The sequence below is a fragment of the Pristiophorus japonicus genome, chromosome 13, assembly GCF_044704955.1.
Source record: "Pristiophorus japonicus isolate sPriJap1 chromosome 13, sPriJap1.hap1, whole genome shotgun sequence".
NCBI lineage: Eukaryota > Metazoa > Chordata > Chondrichthyes > Pristiophoridae > Pristiophorus > Pristiophorus japonicus.
The window spans coordinates 173,921,101-173,942,942 of record NC_091989.1 but is presented as its reverse complement, the minus strand read 5'-3'; the positions used below and the strand labels follow the sequence as shown (position 1 = coordinate 173,942,942).

General features: G+C 43.3%; 2 protein-coding genes across 7 annotated transcripts; one reads left to right on the top strand and one right to left on the bottom strand.

The window, feature by feature from the left end:
• Positions 1–358: 358 nt before the first annotated feature.
• Positions 359–14,835, bottom strand: c13h16orf46 (chromosome 13 C16orf46 homolog). Of its 6 annotated transcripts, none has more exons than XM_070898270.1 (4): positions 14,541–14,835; positions 14,253–14,336; positions 8,599–8,856; positions 359–1,687 (listed from the first exon to the last, which is right to left on the bottom strand). In XM_070898270.1, the coding sequence occupies exons 2-4, from the start codon at positions 14,289–14,291 to the stop codon at positions 770–772; spliced, it is 1,215 nt and encodes a 404-aa protein (XP_070754371.1). In that variant the 5' UTR covers positions 14,292–14,336; positions 14,541–14,835; the 3' UTR covers positions 359–769. The 6 variants fall into 6 exon arrangements, with proteins under 6 accessions (XP_070754371.1, XP_070754373.1, XP_070754375.1 ...); XM_070898272.1 differs by lacking the exon at positions 14,541–14,835 and adding an exon at positions 9,232–12,865 and having other exon boundaries at positions 14,253–14,338; XM_070898274.1 differs by lacking the exon at positions 14,541–14,835 and adding an exon at positions 9,232–9,314 and having other exon boundaries at positions 14,253–14,338.
• Positions 14,836–14,942: 107 nt separating this feature from the next.
• Positions 14,943–18,974, top strand: mplkip (M-phase specific PLK1 interacting protein). Its single transcript, XM_070897028.1, has one exon. The coding sequence runs from the start codon at positions 15,152–15,154 to the stop codon at positions 15,749–15,751; it is 600 nt and encodes a 199-aa protein (XP_070753129.1). The 5' UTR covers positions 14,943–15,151; the 3' UTR covers positions 15,752–18,974.
• The last annotated feature ends 2,868 nt before the right edge of the window (positions 18,975–21,842 follow it).

Below are 21,842 nucleotides of genomic sequence, written 5' to 3'. Positions count from 1 at the left end.
ACTTCTATACTCCACCCCCCCTTGCAATAAAGGCCAACATTCCATTTGCTTTCCTAATCATGGGGAGGGTAGCTTCATCTCTGGGTTCACATGAAATTTCCTGCCTTATCTCAGCAGAAACCTGGGAAAATCGGTGTAACTTGGCCATTCTGCATGGTTTCTGCCAATGTTGCAGTGCCGTGGAAATTCTACCCCAAATTGCCTGATTTTTTTTTCATGGAAGAGCAATAATTTGTTGTCGTTAATCTTGTATCTGGTTTATACTATGTGAAGTCGTGAATTTTCTGTTAATTTTTGTTTTTATTTTTGCTGCTCCCATCCGAGTTGAAATTAAATCATTGTGACATGAGACAAAATGTATAATCGATATCATGATTTAAGACGTGGAGGTGCATTGAAGTATAACATCACTTAGATCCTGCAATAAATATTATTAGATTCATTTCAATAAATTACAGGAACAGTGTGTGTGTGTGTGTGTGTGTGTGTGCGCGCGCGCGCGTATAGTTAACCCAAATACATCCTTGCTGTTCTCCAATAAACATCATACAATAGATTATTGTGCATCGTTATTTCTAGATTGCTAATTGCCCCCCCCCCCCCCCGAGTGACTCCACAATAAACCTTAGACTATCGGTGGCTCTTGCTGAGTTAGCTGCTCTCAGCCAGGGTGGCACAAGGGGCACCACAATGAGCCTTGGCAACCGTTGGGCCTGGGAGGGAGGGAGGGAGGGAGAGGGGAGGGCAAAGAGGAGAAAACTTGTCAAGACTATAGTGGCATATGTGGCAATATGGAGATTGCTATCCTGGCCCCTGATGCTGGTGGTGGGCCTGGCTGTGGGATCACTGGGAGAACATCTCTCCCCGTGACATTCTTTGGTCTTGCTCTATTGGAATATTTATCACCTGGGCCACTGTGACTGAAAGCATATTTACTGAAGTTGTCTTGCTTCAAGTTCTTTGTGGGGTGTTTTATTCTCAAGGGCTGTTGCCCTACGCTGTGGCACTCCATGAGTTTAGAAGCTGGGGCGCCAACGACAGCCATGTTGTGGCTGCCTTGCATAAAGGAATATTTCCAGCACCAATGATTCGTGGTGTGCAGGAGGGGAATCCTTGTAATTCCAACAGGATCAGAAGTCACAGTCTTTTGCATCCTGCTGACCTGTAACATGGCCATATTACAAGCATGGGCCCTAATGCACATGGTGGCAATGCCGTTATTGCTCTCCGACACTTCACTCACTCTTTTCAGAACTTGGTTGCCATTTTGTGTGCCCAAATAAAACATTCTCCCCGGTTTGAAACCTGAGGCAAACTTTTCGTCGCCATTGGCCATTTTTACAGGTGGCAGCACCGAAAAGTGTTTTTTTACTGGGGCCTGCTGATCAGGGCTGTGGGTCATTTCACACTCGGTTTCGTGAGACAGATTAACTTCGGTCTCTGCCTTTTCTTGGGTGTGGACTTCTTGAGCCACTTCTCTTGTGAAGTGATGCACCGCTCTGCTGTTGGACGATTTGGACGAAGGGTGGGATTGGTCAGCTTCTCTGATGGCTTTCTTTTCTGAGACGGGCAGCATTTCTGTGCAGAGCACGCAGTGGCTAGCATTCCTCTCCTCTTTACTTACTTTCTTTGGCTTCTTCAGCGTATGATTGGAGGAATAGGGGTTACCACTTCTCCAGCTGTGCACCTATTATAAGAAGAAAACCTTTTAGGATTGTGTTAGCTGGTTGAAAAGGCAGGCAGTGACTGCAGCCTAATGTGCTACAACAGAGAAGGAATGTTATTTCTTTGCTGCTTTTCTCAGATGAGTAGACAAGTAATCAAAAAGCTCAGACCTGGAGAGCATTGAAGTTCCACCAGCTCTGTATTCACCAGTGTCTAGTCCTGTGTAACCATTGCTCCAAGCTGGAATTTATTAAGTCAAATTACCAACTTCTTCCATCTAGAACTAATTTCTGTTAAGTAAGGGTATTCTATTCTTTCCATTTTAACAGCACCACACTGCAAGTCTTTAATAGCTTTGTCAATTATTTGGACAACATTAGTTGAATCACTGCAAAACTCATGCACACTGGCCAGGAGACTCGCTTGGCCTGAGTCAATCTCGTATGCGGCATTTTAGTGAGTTTCCCCAATGACTCGGCAGGTTAGTTTAATGAATAACTGAGATTTGTGGCCTGGGGAGATCCCACGTTGGATCTGCTGATTAACTAATCTCAAGGAATATACTAGAAGAGCAAGGAGGTTATGCTTAAACTGTATGAAACACTAGTTAGGCTACAGCTAGAGTACTGCCTACAGTTCTGGTGGTCACAGATGTGATTACACTAGAGAGGGTACAAAGGAGATTTATGAGGATGTTGCCAGTACTGGAGAATTTTAACTGAGGAAAGATTGGATAGGTTGTTTCTTTGGAACAGAGGAAGCTGAGGGGAGACTTAATTGAGGTTTATAAAATTATTAAGGGCCTAGATAAGAGTGGATAGGAAGGACCTGTTTCCATTAGTAGAGGGGTCAACAACCAGGGAGCATAGATTTAAAGTAGTTGGTAGAAGGATTAGAGGGGAGTTGAGAACTTTTTTCACCCAGAGGGTGGTGGGGGTCTGGAACTCGCTGCCTGAGAGGGTGGTAGAGGCAGAAACCCTCATTGTTTTTAAAAAGTACTTGGATATGCTCTTGAAGTGCTGTAACCTACAAGGCTACAGTCTAAGAGCTGAAAAGTGGACTCAGGCTGGATAGCTCTTTTTCAGCCAGCACACACTGGTCCAAATGGCGGCCTCCTGTGCCGTAAATTTCTATGATTCTATTCGGATGGCGAGAGGTGAACTAGAATTGGACTCCAGCAGGATTCTCACTCCTGATCACTATCCATTGGTTCTTGTTGGACGTGTGATACCTCCTCACAACTAAAGAGTCGACCAGCAGTCTCTGTTAAAGTTTCAAGATGAATAACGGCCACTTGGAAGAGGTGAGGTTCAAGGCTAGTTGTTTTTGGGAAGCTTTTACATTGCAATGCAGGTATTGGAACAGTGGTATTGTACTGGCTTCCTGGCCTCGTTCTTCCCTGGGCCCAATTTACATTTTCTTCCAGTACAGTTCTCTGTCTCCAGGCAGAAGTGGAGTCGGTGAATCGAGAGGCAGCTGACGACACCCATGAACAAGTAAGACGCGGCTGTAGCTGCAGTAAGGTAAGTTGGACCATTTTATATTTTTAACTGAAGCCAACAGTGGGGGAACCATGCGTTTATCAATGGTTGTGGGTTTTTAATGTGGAAGTTGAGTTTTTTTTTTAAAAGCTCTGATTTTTCAGCTTCATTCCCAGATGACCACAAACTTTCTCTGTGTTGGTTGCCATACAGAGGAAGACCAATTAGTCCCACTCCCCTGCTCTTTCCTCATTCCCCTTTGAAAGTTTACTATTGAATCTGCTTCCACCACCCTTTGTGGCAGATCATAACTCCGGTGAAAAAACTCTCCTCATCGCCCCTTTAGTTTTTTTGCCAATTACCTTACATGCAGAAGCAAAACGCAAGTTTTGGTGGAATAGGCGGTATAAAGCTTCAATTTAAAAAGTCCATTTGGAAAAATAGCCCCAACATTAAATGATTACATTCTTACTCAAACAGTTACTGACACCTCCCTATAAAAATAGGCACTTTTTAAAATTAATCCTAACTCAGCATGAAATGCATATATCTAAGCTCTTAATTTTCCTATAATTATTGGCTCTTAACTCCCCTGTAATAGTGAAAAATAATTTATCATACCCTTCTATTATATGAATATTATTCAACAATAACTATGCTATCACAGCCAAATATGTCAATGCACTCAAAATAAGTAACATATTGTGTAAAATAGAGATGTTTTGACATGATAGAAAGACTTGCATTTATATAGCGTCTTTCACGACCATCGGATGTCTCAAATCGCTTTACAGCCAATGAAGTACTTTTTGAAGTGTAGTCACTGTGGTAATGTGGGAAATGCGGCAGCCAATTTGCACATAGCCAGATCCCACAAACAGCAATGTGATAATGACTAAATAATCTGTTTTTAGATGTTGAATGAGGGATAAATATTGGCTAGAACACCAGGGATAACTTCTTTGCGCTTCTTCAAAATAGTGCCATGGGATCTTCTATGTCCACCTGAGTGAGCAGGTTTAACGTCTCATCCGAAAGACTGCACCCCCAACAGGGCAGCACTCATGTATTCTACATGGCTACTGTTGGTACTATCTCAAGGTGTGCCACCAGAGGGCACAGCAGTGGGAGACTCATAGGCTACCTGTACAGGTGTGCCTGGCCTAGTATAAAAGGCAGGCCACCAGGTGTGATCCGCACTCTGGAGTTAACTAATAAAGGACTAAGGTCACTTCAACTACAACACACTGCCTCGTGGAGTCATTGTTAGAGCATCTAAGGACACAACACACTCCCTCAGTACTGCCCCTAATATTGTTGATTCTATTTGTTATATTATCTAACATAAAACATTTCACAGAAAAATGTCAGTCATGTAGTTGATAGATTTTTGCTAGTCAAGGGTATAAGGATATGGAGTTAACATACAGATCAGCCATGATCCCATTGAATAGTGGAATAGGCTCGAGGGGCTAACTGGCCTGCTCCTGTTCCTATCTTCCTCTTTACTACCAGTTAAGAGACAACCAATTTGAGAAAATGAGTCACTGCATTACGATTTGAGATTTACGCTTCTCATCAGAGACTCTTAAGTGCTACAGTATCTTTTGTTTCCATTGCTGCAAACATAAAAGCAAAGGAGGAGTATATTTCAAGCAGGAGTTCTTAGCAGCCAAATAGCTGAAATTATGATTGTTCCTCAAAATCAGCACCAGTTTTAAAAATACATACCATATTCCCATATAGGCCACTCATAAACTTGAGCCCCTCCCCCGAAAATACCTAAGTGTTAAAATCAATGGCCCGGAATTTGCGAAGCAAAGTCGTTCAGTGGCAGCCCCGAAGAAAGCTTCCCACAGTGTGGCGAGAAGTTCGGCTTTTCCGACCTTCCAATGAGATCAGTGCATTGTAGTGGAAAATCGCACTGCAATTCTGTAATAACATGCTGAGTGAGCAGCCAATCACAATGCAGAATTCTCACAGACCGGGAACCAGGAAGTGAAGGAGCTGCTTTCATTTTGACTTTTTAAAAAAAAGTTATAAAGAGCAAAACAAAGATTGGGGCTCTCGCATGGGGAAACGGTAAACCCGAAATAAATATGAACAAATGATTGTAATTTTTTATTAAAATAGATAAATTTGATACCTCACAAAATTAAAATTAGTTTTTCAGGGCCTTAACGTTTGCTGAGCAGTCAATACACTGTTAAAACCCCAGTTACACCTAATCCAACAAGGTCTAACTTTTTAAATGGGGTATTTAACAACGATATTACACAGAAAAGCCGAAGTTTTTGTCAGTTTCGCTGCCAGCCTGTGTCGGAGCACTGAATGACTGACCACTACTTCAGGAATTCCACATTAGGAAGCACATGCACTACATCCTGAAGTTGCAGTCAGTTTCAAACAGCAAATACTCTTCCTTTGCTGTTATTACCCACTACAAATTGTGGGCCAATTACACTTGTGACAGGCCAGACCATTTTAAAATGCTTTGTTTCATTTGCTGCAGGTTGGAACTGACCAACATATTTGAATCTCCAAAGTTTTCTGAGCAAACAACTCTGAGTGACAAGAAAATCTGTTTACCTAAAATTCAATTTTGTAGTCTTAAAATGGCCTTGCCCTCCCTATCGCTGTAACCTCCTTCAGCCTCACAACCGCCCCACCCCCCTCGCTCCTCAAATTCTGCCCTCTTGAGCATCCCTGATAATCACTCCACCATTGGTGACTGTGCCTTCTGTTGCCTAGGCTCTAAGCTCTCTAACTCCCTCCCTAAACCCCTCTGCCTCTCTTTCCTCCTTTAAAACGCTCCTTAAAACCTACGCTCTTTGGCCAAGCTTTTGATCATCTGTCATAATTTCTTATGTGGCTTGATGACAAATTTATTTGTTTTGTTTTAAAACACTCCTGTGAAGCGCCTTGGGACATTTTACTACACTATATAAATACAGGTTGTAGTCGTTGTTGTTAGCAGCAAAATAATACATTCAGCATTAACACAGTATAATGCTCACCTCGCCTATCATAAGAACATAAGAAATAGGAACAGAAGTAGGCCATATGGCCCCTCGAGCCTGCTCCGCCATTCAATAAGATTATGGCTGATCTGATCATGGACTCAGCTCCACTTCCCCGTGCACTCCCCATAACCCCTAATCATCTTATCATCTGACTTACTGTGAGCAACACCACGGGAGATCTGCTAGTTATACACGAAAAATGGTATGTCTGTGTGTGCGTACAGACATCACTCTTTGTTACGAATGCAAAGTAAACTTAAAATGCTGTGTGTCCCTAAGCTGCATTTTGAGACCGATGACCCCATTCCAGTCTCCACAATTTCCTGATCAAACAACAATTTATCTCTGAGTGACCTCAGCCTCAGTTTACTTCAGCTATTACACTTTGTAACCTGTAACATTTGAAACTACCGACCCATCTCTTTCCCTTAATCTCTCTCAACCTGGCGTGGCAGCCATCCATTCTGGATTTGGGCATCCATGTTCACAGATCACCCAGAGAGCTCGTGCACATGTACAAAAAGGCTCACAGGGGTTGGACTGTAAAAGGGAGCAAGTTCTGCTGCAGTTATACAGGGCCTTGGTCAAAGCTGTTCAGTATTGGTCACAGAACCTCAAAGATATATTGGCCTTGGAAGAGGTGCAAAGCACAGCTTCACCAGAACGATGCCAGGGCTTAAAGAGTTAAATTATGAGGACAGGTTGCATAAACGTGGTTTATATTCCCTTGAGTTTAGAAGATTAAGGGGTGATTTAATTGAGGTGTTTAAATTGATCGGTTTTGATAGGATAAATACAGAGAAAGTGTTCCCGCTGGTGGGGGAATTGAGAACAGGGGACATAATAAAATTAGAGGTATGTCATTTAGGAGCAAAATCAGGAAGCATTTTTTCAAAGGGTAGTGGAAATGTGAAACTCTCTCTCCCCAAAAGGCTGTGGATGCTAGGTCAAAATAAATTTTAAAGGCTGAGATCAATAGTATTTTGTTAGGTAAGGGTATTAAGGGATATGGAGCAATGGGGAGTAAACAGAGTTGAGGTGCAGATCAGCCATGATCTAATCAAATGGCAGAACAGGATTGAGGAGCTGATTGGCCTACCCCTGCTCCTCTGTTACTTGATGGGTTTAGGGAGCTGGGTCACTTTACCCCAGAAAACTGTGGAAATCTGATTGAGGTATTTAAAACAATGCAGGGACTAGACTGTTCCCGTGTGAATAGACTATTTGATTCAGATAGTTTAGGGAGAATCCAGAGGCATGCGTGCAAGTTACATAAGCGAAGAATTAAGTTAGAAGTCATGAAGTTCTACTTTTTGCAAAGGGTCATCGGCCTTTGGAACAAGATTGCGAATTCGTTGCAAGTATTTAAAAGGGAGCTGGATGAGCTCCAGGTGATGGCTGATTATCACTGTGTAAAAACAGGATATTGTGTGATATGCTTCTTAGTCACTCTAGTCTCCTGGAACTCATTTTGATTGCCAGATAGGAATTGCAGATTTTTTTTTTACCATGAATTGACCTTGTTTATGTCTCTGCCTGGAGCTGATATGGCTGCTTGATGCATGGAGGAGCACTGTCTAGTTGCAATACAGGTGAATGGGACAGACTACATGGACCACCTGGTGTTTTCGTATGTTTTTATCTGAGTCCGTACAGATTGAGAAGTTCAGTCCTACTACAGTTTACTGCCACAGGCATCATGCCGCTCAGTGTAACATGATTGCATGGAATCAGGCTTGATGGACCAGCTTGTCTGGCATTCTCGTATGTTAGTAAGTATACTTGTATGTATGAAGGAGGTACCAAAGGCTGCCAGTGCCTGTGGAACTGCAGCCCAACACACATTTAAAAATATAAGAAATAGGAGCAGGAGTGGGCCACACGGCCCCTTGAGCCTGCTCCGCCATTCAATAAGATAATGGCTGATCTTCTACTTCAATTTCACTTTCCCACCCTATCCCTTGATTCCCTTAGTGCCCAAAATTCTATCCATCTCTGTCTTGAATATATTCATCAACCTGAGCATCCACAGTCCTTTGGAGTAGAGAATTCCAAAGATTCACAACCCTCTGAGTGAAGAAACTTCTCCTCATTTCGGTCCTAAATGGCCAATCCCTTATCCTGAGACTAAGGCCACTAGTTCTAGACTCCGCCAGGGGAAAACAGCCTTTCAACATCTACCCTCCCAAGCCTTCTAAGAATTTTATACATTTCAATAAGATCACCTCTCATTCAACTAAATCCCAGAAAATATAGGCCCATTCTACTCAATCTCTTAGCTCCATTTAAAGAATCCCGTAAACAAATTATAAGTAAGCCATATAAAGGAAGTCAGGAGGCATGTTAATATTTTCTTCACGATTAAAAATTTGTCTCATCAGATTACATTGCAACAGAAAATTCTAAAGTGAGCAGGTTAAACCACTTACTGCATCATCCCATCCACTGCAAACAATGAACTGATCCATCTGCCTTTGGTCTTCATAGGTGTCCTCACTAAGACTGATGAGAACATCTATGAGTTTTCTTTCAGATTCCCATGAATGTAGAAAATGGGTGGGACTGATCACCACATCGTCACCTCGGGGAGTATTGGAAAATGTTATTTTCTCACTGTCGAATGCTTCTTCCTCCTGGAAGTCCATTTTCCAACTAAGGTTTTCATCAAGCAAGTTCAAGTTATTTATCTGTCGAATGAAGTGAAGCATGCTGTTCACGCCTTTACTAAATTCAAGTTAAACACATCATTAAATATTAAATAACACATCCTATTTAATAGTTAATGACGTTGCCTCATGTACAGTTACTATTATTTGCTCCATGTTTGAAGGGGGATGCCTTCTCAAAAAGTGGCAAACTTTTTTGTTTTCAATCATACAAAATAGGATTACAAAGATGCATCATTGATGTATGTCACTTTTGTCCTTCCCTGAGCAAATAAAAAAGGTTCAAATGCTTTCAAAACCAAATATATACAGATACACTATCTTTGCCAAATAATACATTATGCATTACATAGTATATCATGCTGTCTGTATAAAACAATGTAACGTCTGACTTACCATTCACAATGCCACTGGATATCCACTAATTTATATGTATAGGAATTGCTAGACAAAAAAAGACCAAGGTCCATCGAGTTTGGCTTCCATATACACACAGACAGAGAGGAGAGAGATAGAAATTATAAATGTTTTTGGATCTTGTGACCAGTATCTACAAAAAGCCGTGAGACCCAAATTTCCCAGGAACCAATCAAGAATTAGGGTGAGTGGTTAGTTTTAGTCTTGGTGGAACCAGTGGTAGGGGTTCAGAGTTTGTGGTGGAGCCAAAGACGAAAGCTTTTCTTTTCTCAATGTTTAATTGGAGGAACTTTATGCTTGTTCAAGAATGATTATTGGACAAGACGTCCAACAACAGAGGTAGTAGAGGGGTTGAGAGAGGTGGAGAGGTGGAGCTGGCTGTCGGCATACATGTAACCCCAAGTCTTCGGACTTGTTGCCAAGGGGCAGCGTGTAAATGAGGAAGGGGCCATGGATTGATCCTTGGGGGACGCTGGAGGTAATGTGAATGCACAAAGAGAAGCCATTGCTGGAGATGCTCTGGCTACAATTGGGTAGCTAAGAGTGGAACTAAGAGGTAGTCCCACTGAGTTGTAAAATGGAGGAGAGGTATTGGAGGGGCTGGACCATGTCAAAGACAACAGAGAGAACCAACAGGACAAGGAAGGATGGTGCACCATGGGCAGAGACACAGTCGACATCATTTGTGAAATTGATTAGAGGTGGGGCAGAACTCTGATTGGAAAGATCAAATAGGGAGTTGCTGGAAAGATGCGCACAGAAGTGGGAGGCAACAATATATTCAAGGACTTTGGAGATGACAAAGGGCTTGGAGATGTGGGAGTAGTTTGCAAGGACAGAGAGGTTTGAGGGCAAGTTTATATGAGGCACAATGACTACTGATACCACAGCTGGTCCAGTATTGTATTATTGGCTCCGCACTATTTAGGGGTTAGTGTGAGTGGTTAGGGTTGGTGTTGGAGGTTGGGATTAGGGTTACAGTCAGTGGTTCGGATTTAGGTTAATGGTTAGAGATTAGGCGTTAGTGATTAGCATTAGGGTTACGGGTTGGTGCTAGGGTTAGAGACCGCTACTGATAATGCTGGTGACACTAAATGCATCCTATTGGGAATGGGATCAAGGGAGCAAGAGGTGGATCTCGTGGACAAATGAGCATCGGGAGCGCATGAAGGGAGATAGGCGAGAAATTATAGAAAGATGTAGATCCACTGTTAGGGCAGGGAGAGCTGGGGGGTAGGAGGGGAGAGAGTTTGGCATGATGGGCCAGGAGAAGGAGGGTGCAGCAGAATCGATGGTTTCAGTCTTGGTGACAAAGAAGTCCACAAGCTCATCGCACCGATTGTAGTAAATTTCTTCTGCACCCTCTCCAAGGCCTTGACATCCTTAAACTGTGGTGTCCAGCATTGGACCCAATACTCCAGCTGGGGCCTAACCAGTGTTTTATAAAGGTTTACCATAACTTCCTTATGCTGCTAGTGTCAGCTGTGGCTCATTGGGTAGCACTCTTGTCTCTGAGTCAGAAGGTTGTGGGTTTAAATCCCACTCCAGAGACTCGAGCACATAAATCTAGGCTGACACTCCAGTGTGGTACTGAGGGAGCGCTGAACTGTTGGAGGTACTGTATTTCGGATGAGACATTAAACCGAGGCCCCGTCTACTTTCTCAAGTGGACGTAAAAGATCCATCCCATGGCGCTATTTCTTAGAAGAGCTAGGGGAATTCTCCCCGGTGTCCTGGCCAATATTTATCCCTCAACCGACATTACTAAAAACAGATTATCTGGTCCTTTATCACATTGCTGTTTGTGGAAGCTTGCTGTGCGCAAATTACCTGCCACCTTTCCTACATTACAACAGTGATTACACTTCAGAAGTACTTCCCTGGGCTGTAATGTGCTTTTAGACGTCCGGTGGTCATGAAAGGTGCGACAAAAATGCAGTCTTTCCTGTGACCTAACTAGTGTTTTTTACAGTTCAAGCATAATCTCCCTGCTTTTACATTCTATGCCTCGGCTAATAAAGGAAAGTATCCCATTTCCCTTCCTGACCACCTTATCTACCTGAACTTCTACCTTCAGGGATCTGTGGACATGCACTCCAATATCCCTCTGTACCTCTACACATCTCGGTATCCTACCATGTATTGTTAAAGCCAAGCCAGAATGAAGTTCAAGAGAAGATTCTCCTTCTGATGTTCAGATCAGCTGTTATTTCAGATTTCCAATAATTGCAGTTTTTTATTGGAGTATCACAGAAATTTACGGCACAGACGGCGGCCTGATTCGGCTCATCGTGTCCGTGCCAGCCAAAAAAGAGCTATCCAGCCTAATCCCACTTTCTTGCTCTTGGTCCATAACCTTGTAGGTTACAGCACTTCAAGTGCATATCCAAGTACTTTTTAAATGCGATGATGGTTTCTGCCTCTACCCTCTCAGGCAGTGAGTTCCAGACTCCCACTATCCTCTGGCTGAAAAAGGTTCTCGTCAACTGCCCTCTAATCCTTCTACCAATTGTTTTAAATCTATGCCCACTGGTTACTGGAAACAGGTCCTTCCTATCCACTCTATCTAGGCCCCTCAGAATTTTATACACCTCAATAAGTCTCCCCTCAACCTCCTCTGTTCCAAAGAAAACAATGCCTGCCTATCCAATCTTTCCTCATATCTAAAATCATCAGTCCTGGAAACAGCCTCATAAATCTCCTCTGTACCTTCTCTACCCTCATATCTTTCCTGTAATGTGGTGACCAGAACTGTACGCAGTACTCCAGCTGTGGCCTAACTAGTGTTTTTTACAGTTCAAGCATAATCTCCCTGCTTTTATATTCTATGCCTCGTCTAATAAAGGAAAGTATCCCATTTGCCTTTTTAACCACCTTAACCAACTACCTGAACTTCTACCTCCAGGGATCTGTGGACACGCACTCCAATATCCCTCTGTACCTCTACACATCTCAGTATCCTACCATTTATTGTGTATTCCCTTGCGTTATTATACCTCTCCAAAGGCATAACCTCACACTTCTCTGGATTGAATTTTATTTGCCACTTTTATGGCCACCTGACCCGCAGTCCATTGATATCTTCCTGCAATCTACAGCTTTCTTCCTATCAACCACACCGCCAATTTTTGTATCATCTGCAAACATCTTAATCATGCCCCCTACATTGAAGTCTAAATCATTGAAATATACCACAAAAAGTAAGGGACCGAGTACTGAGCTCTGTGGAACCCCACTGGAAACAGCCTTCCAGTTACAAGACCATTGCTTCTCCTGCCACGGAGCCAATTTTGGATCCTACTTACCACTTTCCCTTGGAATCCATGGGCTTTTACTTTTCTGACCAGTCTGCCATGTGAGACCTTGTCAAACTCCTCGCTAAAATCCATGTAGACTACATCAGACACAATACCCTTGTTGTGGCCTCTTCAAAAAATTCAATCAAGTTCGTCGAGAATGACCTTACCTTATCAAATCCATGCTGACTGTCCTTGATTAATCCATGCCTCTCTATAAGACGATTAATACTGTCCCTCAGAATTTCTTCCAATAATTTGCCCACCAGCAAGTTTAGGCTGGCTGGCTTGTAATTACTTGGTCTGTCCCTTTCTCCCTTTTTAAACAATGGTACAATGTTAGCAATCCTCCAGCACCACATCTGTAACCAGAGTTTATTGGAAAATGATAGTCAGAACGTCTACTATTTCCTCCCTTGTTCTCGTAACAGCCTGGGATACATTTCATCCGGGCTTGGCGATTTATCTACTTTCAAAGATGTTAAATCCCTCTCTCACTATGTTTATCTCGTCTAATATTTCATACTTCTCAACTACAATGTCTGCATCATCCCTGTGTTTTGTGAATACAGATGCATCCACTAAGAACCATACCCATGTCTTCTGCCTCCACACACAAGCTCTAATAGGTCCTACTCTTTCTTTAGTTATCCTCTTGCTTTTCATGTATTTATAAAACTTATTTGGGTTTTCCTTGATTTTACTTGCCAATATTTTTTCATGCCCTCTCTTTGCTTTCCTTATTTCCTTTTAAATGTCTATACTCCTTTAGGCTTTCTACAGTATTTAGCTCTCGGTATCTGACATAAGCTTCCCTTTGTTATCTTATTCTACCCCGTATGCCCCATGACATTCAGGGGGTCTAGATTTGGGAGTCCCACCCTTTTTCTTTGTGGCAACATATTTGCTCTGACCCCTCACTATCTCCTCCTTGAATGCCTCCCACTGCTCTGACACTGATTTACCTTCAAGTAGCTGTCTCCGATCAACTTTTGCTAAATCACATTTCAACTTAGTAAAATTGGCCTTTTCCCCAATCGAACTTTTACTCTTGGTCTATCTTTGTCCTTTTCCATAACTACGCTAAATCTAACTGATTTAATTGCTCTCCCACTGATATCCCTTTCACCTGCCCCATTCCCTAAAACTAAGTCCAGAACTGCCCCATCTCTTGTTGGACTTGCTATGTACTGGCTAAAAAAGTTCTCGAGTGTATTTTAAGAATTATGTGCCCTCTATACCTTTTACACTGATTCTATCCCAGTTAGTGTTTGGGCAGTTGAAATCCCCTACTGTTGCTGCCCTATTGATTTTGCACTTCTCAGAAATTTGCTCTTCTGTCTCCCTCTGACTAATTTGGGGTCTATAGTACAGTCCCAGCAGTGTAGTTGCCTCTTTTTTGTTCTTCAGTTCAATCCATATTGTCTCATTTGATGATCCTTCTAACATATCATTCCTTCTCACAGCTGTAATTATTTCTTTAGCCAAAACTGTGATGCCCCCTCCTTTTTTATTCCCCTCTTTATCTCGTCATTTATCAGTCTTAAATTACCGCTGTTGTTTACCAATTACTGAAAATCCCACTGATAGTAAGTACGAATGTTAACAATTCACAGGTTTTGACTGGTATATATCACCTAACAGTAATTGCGATTATTTATAAATGATTTGCAGTTTCATTCACGTTTGTTTATAAATACCAACATTTGGTGGTGGAAAAACATCCAGGTCTAAAGAAATCATATTTCAGCGTGGCACGTGTTGTATATCCTCATTTACTTTTATGACCTTTAAAAAAAAACACATTTAAAAAGATTATACTCAAGATGTATAAAGCACGAATAGAAATGCAGGAGGCATTCCCATACAGAGTAACAATAAACCTTACGAAGGATCATCGACCTGAAACTCTGTCAACTTAGTTTCTCGCTCCACAGATGTTGCCTGACCTGCTGGGTAGTGCCATAATATTTGATATAAGCCATTACTTGCCTGTTCATTCATACACCTGTTTACACACGCACGCACACCAATGCCTCAATTGTGAATGATTATTCCTTCTGAACCTTGGGCATGGTGGTGAGGCAGAGCTGAGCTCATAGTATTTTAACCCCCATTTCACAACAACAGCAGCAGCAGCAGCAGCCCAGGGGTGGGAGGGGAGGTTGGCCCCCAAGCAGGAAAAGAGGACAACCTGAGCTGGAACCCCCGCCTTGGAAACCAATCAAAACGGTTGCCATGGAAACAACTGTGCCTGCCTGGCGTTGTGCGTAGGCGCGGGCCTGAGGACTTGGAGGGAGGGGGGGGAGAAGAGGGCAATTACCATGGAAACGGCAGTGTGCGCGCCACTGGAGCGGAAATGACGACGGGGGCGAGGAGCCGGAAACGGGGGAAGGATTAGCAGGTGGCGCACGATTCGAGAAGCTTCCAGGTGGATCATCCGTGTCGTCGTAGGCCGCGGATAGTTTTCTCTCTCTAAATATTAAGGACGATGATCTCCCGTCTGGCTCAGATTATTAAGTGAATAATCGGAAATTATTTCAAAACCCAGCAGGAGGAAACGCGGTGGCGGATTTGTTTTAAAGCGAGTTTAGAAGTGGGAAATGTTCCGGCCGAATTTCCGTCCGTCGCCGTTGGGCGGAGCGGGCCCGAGGCCGGGGTTCCGGAGCCCGCCGCCCGGCTCGGGCCCGTTCCCCGGCGCGGGTCCGGCCGGAGGCGGAGGCGGAGGCGGCTATCCGTGGGGTTCGCCCACCCCGCCTTACGGAGGCCGGCCGCGGGCTTACGCCAAGTCTCCGCAGCAGCTTCCGCCGCCCGGGCCGTTCCTCCATCAGCAGCACCGCTACAAGAGCCCGAGTCCCAGCCAGCAGCAACAGCAGAGCTTCACCCCCCGCCAGCACCACCGCCGCTACTCCTCCCCGCCTTACCAGCCGCTCTCCCCCGGCGTCGGGGCTGCTGGTGGCGGCGGCGGCGGCGGCTCGCCCAGCCCGGCTCACCACCGCAAATACTCGCCCAGGACCTCCACGCCCTTCGGCATAGGCAGCATGGAGAAGCGATCGCCGGCCCCCGTGGAGCACTACTACAAGCCGTCCATGCTGGTGGACCCGTGGGCCAACCTGGTGCCCGTCTGCGCCTCGGACATTGACCGGCAGTACAGCAGCCCGCAGACCGCCAGCACCGGCCAAAGAGGGAGGTATTTCACCTAACACCTTCTGCAAAAAAAAAACTCACACAGAAAGAGCAGAACTAACACTTGTCTTTCTACCCCGCAAAGGAAAAAAAAAAGAGATTTAACATCGTCCTTCTAACTGCAAGCATAAAATAAGAGAATTAACATCGTCCTTCCACCCTGCAAACCTAAAATAAGAAAATTCACATTGTCTTTCTACCTGCCAACACACAAGAGCGGAGCTCACATGGTCCTTCTATCTGCAAACCGAAAATAAAGAGAATTCACATTGTCTTTCTACCCGCAAACATAAAATAAGAGCAGAATTTTCTTTCTATCTGCGAACAGGTAGAACTGATTTTTTTTTTTGCATTTTATTCTCTCACACACACAACTGGTGAACATTTATCAAGAACTTATTGTGGTTCCTACGATAGAATTGCTTTCCAGAGACAAAGTTTTTTTTTTAACTACTTTTTTGCAGGATCGACTTTTTTAAAACGAGACCTATTTTTTTACCCACGCCACTTTTTTTGCAACACACGTTGGCTTGTTGGATAACACCCAGGAGAGTGCTAACTGCTTCAGAACTGGGAAGTGCCTGCTCAGAAGAACTGTTTAAAATGTTCTTTCAAATCACCAGCCAGTGAACAGAGACTGATTATTTTACAGGCGTCCACCACTCCTATGCATTAATGGACAGGTTTAGACGACATGCCATCTACTTTTTACTGTAAACCATTGAAATGGTCATTTTTTAAATTTTTTGTCAACTTTTTTAGATTCAAGATGATAAAAAAAACCTGCAATGTTTAATTTTGTATACCCATGTTTCTAGTCGTGCGTGTGTGTGTGTGTGTATAAATGAAGATATAAAGTGATTCATGTATGATTTAATGGTGAGATGGTATTTCTTGGGCTTGTGCAGTAAAGATATGAGGTGTGCTTCCTGTTTTCAGTATTATCGTTTTCAAATAACTTTTTTTGGAAAATATAGATAAGAACAATTTGAGCAAATCTGAATTCAATTTGAAAACTATTTGCGATCTGGGCGTGGCGGTGGGGAGTGTAATAATTTGTCCTGGTACTGTAATTACTGCACAAAGTGGCATTTGGTGGCATGAAAACCTACCAGTGTGTATGGAGGAAAATTTTATTATAGTCTAAGAGGAGAAATATTTCTCTTGGTGACAAATAGCTCTAATTGTCTCTTACTTTGGTATTTATCATCAATAAAGTTTGCTTGATTTGTTTTGTATCTCGGAGTATGGAGAAAGGCTGTCCTTTGTTTCCTTCAACTCTCAACTATGGATGGATGTGCAAACTTAATTCTGCTTGCAAACAGTCAGGGTTTATTCAGTTACCTTCATGGGTCAGGGAGAAATAGAGGGGGAAGTTACTATTGTCACTGTCACCATCCATGGTTGATGGTGTTTTTGTGACTGGAAGGCTGTATCCAGTGGGGTTCCACAGGGCTCAGAGCTGGGTCCCTTGCTTTTTGTGGTACAGTACATATCAATAACTTGGACTTAAATGTTGGAGGTATAATTAAGAAGTTTGCAGATGACACTAAAATAGGCTGTGTGGTTGATAATGGAAGAAAGCTGCGGACTGCAGGAAGATATCAATGCACTGGTCAGGTGGGCAGAACAGTGGCAAATGGAATTCAATCCGATTAAGTGTGAGGTGATGCATTTGGGGAGGTCTAACAAGGCAAGGGAATACACGTTAAATGGTATGACACTGAAAAGTGTAGAGGAACAAGGTTCCTGAAGGTAGCAGACCAGGTAGATAAGGTGGTTAAGAACACATATGGAATACTTTATTAGTCGAGGCATGGAATACAAGAGCAAGGTCATTATGCTTGAACTGTATAAAACACTGGTTAGGTCACAGCTAGAGTACTGTGTGCAGATCTGGTCACCACATTACAAGAAAGATGTGATTACACTGGAAAGGGTGCAGATGAGATTTACAAGAATGTTGCCTGGACTGAAGAATTTTGGCTATGAGGAAAGATTGGAGATGTAGATTTAAAGTAATTGGGGGGAGGTTTAGAGGAGATACGAGGGGAAATGTCTTCACCCAGAGGGGGTGGGGGTCTGGAACTCACTGCCTGAAAGGCTGGTAGAGGCAGGAACCCTCAACACTTTAAAAAAAAAAACTTGGATGTGCACTTGAAGTGCCGTAACCTACAGGGCTATGGACCAAGAGCTGGATAGGGTGGATAACTCTTGGTCGGCCGGTGTGGACATGATGGTCCGAAATGGCCTCCTTCCATGCTACAAATTTCTATGATTCTAGGTGCTAATGTTTGCTGTGCTTCCCCTTGCTGTGATACCATTTCATGGTTGCTCAAAGCCTTCTGTCACCTAGTCCAGGTAGTTATTCTTGTGTAAGCCCAGATGGCGAGTTTTGACAGACTTTTAGGTGATCCCTTCGCCTAACGTGTACATATACACTTTCTGACAGGGGCCATTGGCTGGTGACAGTGACAATAGTAAGTCCCTAAGTCCCACCAACCCCGACCCTCTCTGGACCGGGGGCAATTAGGTAGCAGCACAACTATTGCCCCATCTGAAATTACGTGAATGACCACTGACTTTAGATTGTGTGGGCTTCATGGCTCAGCACCACACCAAGCAGTACATACTCAGTTTATCATTGTAAATACTAGTCTGTAGATTTCCATCTCTTGAGGGTTTTAGTAAGCTTGAAAAATGCTGTTGTGATAATGCATATTATATGTGAACTGTTAGGAGAGACGATGAAATCGATATCTTTTAATAATGTGTTTATAAACATTAGAATAAGTGGACTTTTTGTCTTATCACACTTCAGATGTCGTACACTGTCTAAAGAATATTTGTCATGTTTTGGGAGAGGGGAGGAAATACAAAGAAATAAAAGTATATTTGGATAATGCTGGCACATTCTCCAGCAACAGAACATACGAGAGCCGCAGTGTCTGCAGCATTTTAATTGACATATGTATGAACTATGTTTCTTAACATTGTTTAGACCATAGCCATATAAGAACGAAAATTTATACATTAGCACTTTCTAAACTGTATAACATAATATTCATATCTTTATCAAACAAAACATCCTCTGATTTATTACTAGAGAATTCCTGTGGCAAATATTATATAAGCAATATTTTCATTGCATGGGGTTCCTGTTTTATCACACTCCTATGAAGGAACTCTCCAAAAACAACCTACCTTGAATGTTTGCAGTTCTTAATTGGTCTTTGAACATGCCCTGTTTGTAGTTTTGAGATTACTTATCTACACTTTAGCAGAATAATAATGTTTTAAATGGTATAACGTTCTTGTCCTAATTTTTTTTTTAAATGTCCTTTGGCATGCCTTAAGCGGTGCGGTGAGAGATTTGATTGTACTTAAGCAGAATGGTATGTGTAGTTTGCATTTCCTGTCACGCTTCTCCAGTTCCTCTCCATTGCTCTTCAAATGAAACAGGCTGCCACTTGGAATGTACGTGGCGGCCCCGACCTGCGAGAGATCACAGCGGCTGGTCAGGGCCATAAAAGGAGCTGGAGCCATGGGCAGCGTGGCGGTGTACCACTGCAAGGTACAGCGTGAGCTAGTGCAGGAGGGCAATGGCAGCGAAGAGGGACGTCATCAAGTTCCAGGTTGGTGATTGGAGCGTGGGCAGGTACAGTTGAAGAAGCAGCAAGAGATTGTGGAGGGACGTGATCGGGGCCCAGGAGAGGTACGAGTTTGGGGCCAGAAGAGGCATGGGTCCAAGGGCAGCCCAAACTGCGATATGTGTGCGTACTAGGCCCGTGTAGCAGAGCAGGTCTCCAGTCGTCTTGGTTAATGGGCTAAGGTTTGGCAGATGGAATACAATGTCGGAAAGTGTGAGGTCATCCACCTTGGGGGGGAAAAAATATATAAAAGGGAATATTATTTGAATGGGGAGAAATTACAACATGCTGCGGTGCAGAGGGACCTGGGGGTCCTTGTGCATGAACCCCAAAAAGTTAGTTTGCAGATGCAGCAGGTAATCAGGAAGGCGAATGGAATGTTGGCCTTCATTGTGAGAGGGATGGAGTACAAAAGCAGGGAGGCCCTGCTGCAACTGTATAGGGTATTGGTGAGGCCGCACCTGGAGTACTGCATGCAGTTTTGGTCACCTTACTTAAGGAAGGACATACTAGCTTTGGAGGGGGTACAGAGACGATTCACTAGGCTGATTCCGGAGATGAGGGGGTTACCTTATAATGATAGATTGAGTAGGCTGGGTCTTTACTCGGAGTTCAGAAGGATGAGGGGGGATCTTATAGAAACATTTAAAATAATGAAAGGGATAGACAAGATAGAGGCAGAGAGGTTGTTTCCACTGGTCGGGGAGACTAGAACTAGGGGCACAGCCTCAAAATACCGGGGAGCCAATTTAAAACCGAGTTGAGAAGGAATTTTTTCTCCCAGAGGGTTGTGAATCTGTGGAATTCTCTGCCCAAGAAAGCAGTTGAGGCTAGCTCATTGAATGTATTCAAATCACAGATAGATAAATTTTTAACCAATAAGGGAATTAAGGGTTATGAGGAGCGGAGCGGCTGAGTCCACGGCCAGATCAGCCATGATCTTGTTGAATGGCGGAGCAGGCTCGAGGGACTAGATAGCCTACTCCTGTTCCTAATTCTTATGTCCTTAATCCTTGCCACTGGACCAAGACCTAGCTCTGTCAAGCCCATGTGGTGGCTGGTGTGCAATGGCCACCACATGTTTAAAAAAAAATCCACGCACAGCACATACACAGACCTTTCGGCCTAACTGGTCTATCCTGGTGTTTATGCTCCACACGAGCTTCATCTATGTCATCGTATCTTTACTTTTATAAGCGCACACACTTTTCCGAGACTGTACATTCACATAGAGTTTGTTAAGGACGTGTTAACAGGGCACTTGGAAAACCACTGATTAGGTAGAGTCAACATGGCATTTTATGAAAGGGAAATTGTGTTTGACAAATTTATTGGAGTCTTTTGAGGGTGTAACTACCAGGTTAGATAAGGGGAAACCAGTGGATGTAGTATATTTTGGATTTCAGAAGGCATTCGATGAGGTGTCACACAATAGATTGTTACATAAGATTAGAACTGTTACATAGATTGGGAAAGATATATTGGCATAGATCGGTTAACTGACAGGAAATAGAGTAGGAATAAATGGTCATTTTCAGGATGGCAGTGTAAAACCAGTAAAGAGTGCTGCAAGCATCAGTATGTAGGCCTCAGTTATTTACAATCTATATCGATGTCTTAGATGAGTGTAATATATCCAAGTTTGCTGACAATACAAGGCTAGGTGGAAAAGTAAGCTGTGACGCGGACGTAAAGAGCTGCAAAGGGATAGAGACCAGTTAAGTGATTGGGCAAGAAGGTGACAGATGGCATATGATGTGGGGAAAATGGAAAAATAGAGGTAAGAGACAAGTAAATGTTGAGATTCAGAGTGATTTGGGTGCCCTTGTACGCATCGCAGAAAGTTAACATTCAAATACAGCAAGCAATTAGGAAGGAAAATGGCATGTTAGCCTTTATTGCAAGGGGGTTGCAGTGTAAGAGTACGGATGTCTTGCTGCAATTATATTGGGCTTTGGTGAGACCTCATCTGTAGTACTGTGTACAGTTTTGGTCTCCTTACCTAAGGAAGAATATACTTGCCCTTAGACAAGGTGCAACGAAGGTTCATTAGATTGATTCCTGGGATGAGAGGGTTGTCCAATGAGAACAGATTGCATAGAATGGGCCTATATTCTCTGGAGTTTAGAAGGCTAAGAGGTGATCTCACTGAAACGTATGACATTTTTAAGAAGGTTTGATAGGGTAGATGCTGAGAGGCTGTTTTCCCATTGCTTGGGAGTCCAGAACCAAGGGTCATAGTCTCAGGATAAGGGGTCAGCCATTTAGGACTGGGATGAGGAGAAATATCTTCACTTAAGAGGTTTGTGAATCTTTGGAATTCTTTACCACAGAGGCCTGTGGATGCTCAGTCATTGTCAGATCGATAGATGTTTGGGCACTAAGGGAATCCGGGGGTATGGGGAATGTGGAGTTTATGTAAAAGTTCAGCCATGATCTTGTTTGGCAGAGCAGGCTC

Coding starts and splice junctions, on each gene's coding strand:
- c13h16orf46 (XM_070898270.1), bottom strand. CDS start 14,291: ATGATTTCTTTAGACCTGGATGTTTTTCCACCACCAAAT. Junction 8,857..14,252: donor ATGTTTTTCCACCACCAAAT/GTTGGTATTTAT, acceptor TTCATTCGACAG/ATAAATAACTTGAACTTGCT. Junction 1,688..8,598: donor GCAGTGGATGGGATGATGCA/GTAAGTGGTTTA, acceptor TTCTTATAATAG/GTGCACAGCTGGAGAAGTGG.
- mplkip (XM_070897028.1), top strand. CDS start 15,152: ATGTTCCGGCCGAATTTCCGTCCGTCGCCGTTGGGCGGAGCGGGCCCG.